General features: G+C 50.7%; 1 protein-coding gene across 1 annotated transcript in view; it reads left to right on the plus strand.

Moving 5' to 3' along the window:
- Positions 1 to 515: 515 nt before the first annotated feature.
- Positions 516 to 6,286, plus strand: part of rnf11b (ring finger protein 11b) — a 16,963-nt gene continuing 11,192 nt past the window's right edge. The window contains exon 1 of the mRNA XM_080547545.1: positions 516 to 897. Within this exon, the coding sequence (XP_080403671.1) occupies positions 772 to 897 (126 nt within the window). The 5' untranslated portion in view covers positions 516 to 771. The remainder of the gene's footprint in view (positions 898 to 6,286) is intronic.

Below are 6,286 nucleotides of genomic sequence, written 5' to 3' on the forward strand. Positions count from 1 at the left end.
TAATAAATAACAGAGATTATAATCTTTCACAGATAAATAACAGATTATAGTCTTTCACAGATAAATTACACGATGGATACGGTCTTTTTGGAAAAACCGAAAACATATATACTAACTGACAAATCTTTTTAGAGAGAACACGATTAACTCGCCAGATCAACGATACAAACGTCACATCTTTCCCCAGTAAACGATTCTCTTTGTATCATCTTTGGTTCTGTTTACGTTTTAGCAAACAGCAATGTGGACCGTCTGATTGGTCACTCGCATTGGTCGCTCGCAGTTCATTGGTTCGTGTTTCAAGGGGGGCGGGGTCTCGTCGTGTTGCTACATCCAGCTCCAAGCTTCGGGGGGCTGAGCTGGGAAAGTCCCTTCTGAGGGTCTGCGAACACGAAATAGCGAAATAGTTTGTTGTTTTTGAACACGGAATATCGATGAACAGATGTCATTACCTTCCTCGAATGCGTCCGAATCTGACTGCAGTCGAACAAACTAAATGTTCTGGGTGTCTGTCTGTCAGTCTCTCAGTTAGCTAGCCTCTGCTAGCCTCTCTCTGTTAGCCTCTCTCTCTCTCTCTCTCTGGTCTTTGTTGTTGGACCAGAGATGTCTTTTGTTTCTGGTGAACACGTCCCTTCCCTTCCCTAGTGAAACATGCACGGAAGTCACTTGGATTGATCTCGTCCAGCATCTGTTCCCCTGCTGAATGCAGACCTAGTGGAGGTGGGTTACCAGCAGACGTACAGACAGCACTGAGGAGGACACAGAGAGGAGATGGGAAACTGTCTGAAGTCTCCCACCCAGGATGACATCTCCCTGCTCCACGAGTCTCACTCTGACCGGGCGAGTTATGGTGACCCGGGGTCAGACCCCGACCAGGAGCCACCGCCCCCCTACCAGGTCAGTCACTGGAACCTCAGCTGCCACATGTTTACAATAGAAGATAGCTGTTCTGACAAGGTTTGACTATATACTTGTGTGTACTTAAGTAACTTTAGCTGTGTTGTTTAACTTGTGTTGTATTTGGGCTTTACGTGGCAGGTACTGTATCTGTCTGTATCAGCCAGGCTCAACTCAGACTCCATGCCAGGGTTCCTACTAGACACTGTTCAATGTCTTGTAGTTAAATTTACATGTTGTGTTTTTTTTTTTTAGATGTTGAATTCATAGTTCTGAGCCATACAGGAGCTGACAGGGATAGGGGACAACATGTGACATTGTCACTAAACACCAAACACCACCACCAGCCTCCCCTGTACAGCCCAGAGTGTTGATTCCCTTATGTAAGGGCTCTCTACATCAAAACAGCTACATCACTCCCGCCTAACCCTTAACCCCTAATGCCTTGTGCATGTCACAGAGTCTCTCTGGTGTAGGTGGCTGTGGAGACAAGTCTCAGTTGCAGCTTTTTTTTCCCTTTAGAAATAGGAGACCAGGAGTGGAGTGAGTTACAAGGCGGAGGGACTGTCACGACTTTTCAGCGGGTCAACATGGCCTGAGCAGTAGTATTGGTTCATGAATACATCTTTACAGGTGATAACGATGACTCTTATGCTGATTGTAATGTAAGCTAAGCTAGACTTGTATGTTGATTTCAATCATTTGTTAAAGAAATATCATTTGTATTCTCACTGCAGATCTTTCTAGAACGCTTATAGGGATTCCCTCTCGACCGAGTACAGCCAGGAGAGGCTGGTGGAGGTAGAAATGGGAGGATGGGCTGACCCTAATGGATGGAATGTCGTCATGCATTACAATGAGCCCGTCCTCCAATTTCTTCCTCCGCCAGCCTCCCCTGTACAGTCCAGAGTGTTGATTCTGTTATGTAAGGGCTCTTACATAACAAGGTCGACAGGTCGAGGAGCCGTATCTCTAACGCCTATCTCGTAAAGTAAAGAGTTGAGATTAGAGTGTGAGAAACTTGAGCACCAAAATGTTCCTCAGCCACTGCAGCTCTGAGGGGATGCAACTTGAACCTGTAGCCCCATCGCTAGCAGCTAGCCACCCACATAGCGTCGCCAACTGTACCGTTAGCCCGTATGTTGGATGGATGAATATACGGGATTCCCTTGTCCCGTGTATTCATCCAATCACAGGAACACGAACCCCCCCCCCCCCCATGCCTCCCTGCTTGGCACTCAGCATTAAGGGTTGGATTGGGGGGGTAAGACCCTGAGACATACCAGCGTGGAAATTAATCAAGCTGGAACCAAAAAAATGCCAATTCGTTTCCTTTTTTGTCTGTATGGCAGTGAAATCCCTAATTTCATCACCTCGAGGATGACAAAAAGCTATCACATGGTGTCGCGAATAAGTCTAAAATGATATTCAAAGAGGTCTTAAATTTGACTTGTTTTAACTTGTAGGAACCCTGACTTACTTCACTTTACTGTAGCTACAGTAGCTAGCCGCCTGTAGTAGCATTCTGGCCACTGGCCAGACATGATGGGTATGACTGGGTGGTGCTAATGAAACACCCCCAGTAACAGGTTGGATTAGCCACCTCTGTGGTCATGTCTGGGTCTGTGTCTGAGATCACCTCTGCTGGCCGACTGGCCCCACCACCTCTACGTCAACGCGGCGGCACTTCACTACACTCGCATCGTCTGTCAAAACTGCAGAGTCACTCCCAATCTTCTGTCGAAGACTGAAGACCCATCAGGTTACATCTTAACTGTCCCTCCTGAAACATCTACTACCCCCCTGCACTGTGTCTCCAAAGACACCTGCTTCCCCCTATACTGTGTCTCCTAAGATTTCTACTCCCCCCCTCCCCCCTGTACTGTTTCTCCAGTGTCTTCTTCTATCACGACGACTGCCAGTGGCCCCGGGCCTGAGCTATATTCCTCTTCCTGCTACGACTGGTGAATTGATGATTTACTTGCTTAGTCTAATGTATTGATTGTAAGTCGCTTTGGAATAAGGCGTCTGCTAAATGCCCAAAATGTAAAAAAGGAAAATCTCGGTCAAGCCAGCCAGCCAGCCAGCCAGCCTCCCAGCCAGCCAGCCAGCCAGCCTCCCAGCCAGCCAGCCAGCCTCCCAACCAGCCAGCCAGCCAGCCAGCCAGCCTCTCCAGATGAGAGATCAGGTGTAGTTCATCATCCTCTATATCCTGGAGCACGGTGACGCACCGCCGCCTATCCAGGAAGTCCTGTAACTGTATGACGTTCCTGTTCCTGGTAACGTTCCCTTGGGAACCAGACTGGAGGCTAGCTCACTCAGCGACTCAGCAGTTCCTGTGTTTACCGGGCAGTCCAGGGTGGGAGAACCGGAGAGGATGGAGTTGCAGGCAGGAGGGTAGACTGACTGTTCCCAGTAAGGCCAGTAAGCAGGGTAGGCTGTTCCCAGTAAGGCCAGTAAGCAGGGTAGGCTGTTCCCAGTAAGGCCAGTAAGCAGGGTAGGCTGTTCCCAGTAATAATAATAATAATAACTTTTATTTGTATAGCACTTTTCCTGCAAACGTTGCAGATAGAGAACAGTAGAACAGATGTAGGCTGGTCCAGGTGTTTTCACTGGGTATTGGCAGGCCTTGTGTGTGTGTGTGTGTGTGTGTGTGTCTGGACTGCTGTCGTAGTGAGTGTTAATTTGGAAAGCAGCTGGTGAGGACGCTGATTCATCACTGTGCAACTGGGCTAGAGGAGGTGTGTGTGTGTGTGTGTGTGTGTGCGCGTGTGTGCGTGTGCGCGTGTGTGTCAGCGCGTGTCTGCTTGTGTGTGTGCGTGCGTGTGTGTGTGTGTGTGTGTGTGTGGTTCAGAGAGCGTCCTTCCCCAGTGATGGCAGACTTAATTGATCACATTGACTCTGGCACAAATACCGTTATCCCTCTGCCACTTTGTTTTATGGTCTGACCTCGTGAGGTGTGTGTGTGTGTGTGTGTGTGTGTGTGTGTGTGTGTGTGTGTGTGTGTGTGTGTGTGTTATGGCTGCTGCCCTGGATGGACTAACTAACAGTAAATCCTCCTTCAGAGGTAATGTCTCGCCTGGATTGAATGAACATATATCACACACACACGCTCACGCAGACACACACACACGCACAGACACGCTTGCAGACACACTCACAGACACACATACACACACACACGCTCACCCAGACACACACACAGAGACACACACACACAGTTCTAACTAAGGTAGCAGGGTTCAAAACAAAATGCTGACAACCTTACTATAACCAAGGTGAGAGGAGGGTGTGAGTGTGTGTGTGTGTGTGTGTGTGTGTGTGTGTGTGTGTGAGCGCGTATATGTGTATGTGTATGTGTATGTGTATGTGTATGTGTGTGTGTGTGTGTGTGAGTGAGTGCGTGTGTGTGTGTGTCTGTGTGCGCCAACTAATGAGCTGTCAGACCTGCTGCAGGGAGTGAGATTGGAAACGAGGGAAGAGGTGAGAAAAAGAAAAAGATGAGCATAAAATGAAAGTGAATCTCAGGCCCAGTGGGACGCCAGCTAGCTGCTGACTTGACGTGTGAGGTGTGTGTGAGGTGTGTGTGAGGTGCGTGTGAGGTGTGTGTGAGGTGTGTGTGAGGTGTGTGTGAGGTGTGTGTGAGGTGCGTGTGAGGTGTGTGTGAGGTGTGTGTGAGGTGTGTGTGAGGTGTGTGTGAGGTGTGTGTGAGGTGTGTGTGAGGTGTGTGTGAGGTGTGTGTGAGGTGTGTGTGAGGTGTGTGTGAGGTGTGTGTGAGGTGTGTGTGAGGTGTGTGTGAGGTGTGTGTGAGGTGTGTGTGAGGTGTGTGTGAGGTGTGTGTGAGGTGTGTGTGAGGTGTGTGTGAGGTGTGTGTGAGGTGTGTGTGAGGTGTGTGTGAGGTGTGTGTGAGGTGTGTGTGAGGTGTGTGTGAGGTGTGTGTGAGGTGTGTGTGAGGTGCGTGTGAGGTGCGTGTGAGGTGTGTGTGAGGTGTGTGTGAGGTGTGTGTGAGGTGTGTGTGAGGTGTGTGTGAGGTGTGTGTGAGGTGTGTGTGAGGTGTGTGTGAGGTGTGTGTGAGGTGTGTGTGAGGTGTGTGTGAGGTGTGTGTGAGGTGTGTGTGAGGTGTGTGTGAGGTGCGTGTGAGGTGCGTGTGAGGTGTGTGTGAGGTGTGTGTGAGGTGTGTGTGAGGTGTGTGTGAGGTGTGTGTGAGGTGTGTGTGAGGTGTACAGTTCTGCCAGGGGAGGCTGGTGGAGGTAGAAATCGGAGGACCAGGAGGAATGGTGTCAAACACCTGTGCTCTCTCTACCCCTAGGGCCCCCTCCCTCTCTCTCTCTCTCTCTCTCTCTCTCTCTCTCTCTCTCTCTCTCTCCCTCTCTCTTTGCCCGAACCCGACCTCCCCCAGCCTCCACTGAGAGAAACTGTACAGGGGGGGGGTACAGGGGGTACAGGGGGGTAATGGGGGGGGAGGAGGGGGGGTGGGGGGGGTACTGGGGGGTAATGGGGGGGAGGAGGGGGGGGGGGGTACAGGGGGGTAATGGGGGGTAGGGTAGTGGTGGTGGTGGTGGCCTAGTCGACAGTGAGTTGGACCCTAACCCACTACTAGTGTGCCCTTGAGTAAGGCACTTAGCCCTAAGTTACTCCAGGGAGACAATCTCTGATTGTAAGTCGCTTTGGATAAAAAAGCGTCAATGGCTAAATTATATTTATATTTATATAGTCTAGGCCTGGGTTAGTCTAGCAGAGGCTAGGTCTGGGTTAGTCTAGCAGAGGCTAGGCCTGGGTTAGTCTAGCAGAGGCTAGGCCTGGGTTAGTCTAGTAGAGGCTAGGCCTGGGTTAGTCTAGCAGAGGCTAGGTCTGGGTTAGTGTAGCAGAGGCTAGGCCTGGGTTAGTGTAGCAGAGGCCTGGGTTAGTCTAGTAGAGGCTAGGCCTGGGTTAGTCTAGCAGAGGCTAGGTCTGGGTTAGTCTAGCAGAGGCTAGGTCTGGGTTAGTCTAGCAGAGACTAGGCCTGGGTTAGTCTAGCAGAGGCTAGGCCTGGGTTAGTCTAGCAGAGGCTAGGTCTGGGTTAGTCTAGCAGAGGCTAGGCCTGGGTTAGTCTAGCAGAGGCTAGGTCTGGGTTAGTCTAGCAGAGGCTAGGTCTGGGTTAGTCTAGCAGAGGCTAGGCCTGGGTTAGTCTAGCAGAGGCTAGGTCTGGGTTAGTCTAGCAGAGGCTAGGCCTGGGTTAGTCTAGCAGAGGCTAGGTCTGGGTTAGTGTAGCAGAGACTAGGCCTGGGTTAGTCTAGCAGAGGCTAGGCCTGGGTTAGTCTAGCAGAGGCTAGGCCTGGGTTAGTCTAGCAGAGGCTAGGCCTGGGTTAGTGTAGCAGGCTAGGCCTGGGTTAGTCTAGCAGAGGCTAGG

This window comes from Nansenia antarctica (genome assembly GCF_963989245.1).
Source record: "Nansenia antarctica genome assembly, chromosome: 17".
NCBI classification, from domain to species: Eukaryota; Metazoa; Chordata; class Actinopteri; order Argentiniformes; family Microstomatidae; genus Nansenia; species Nansenia antarctica.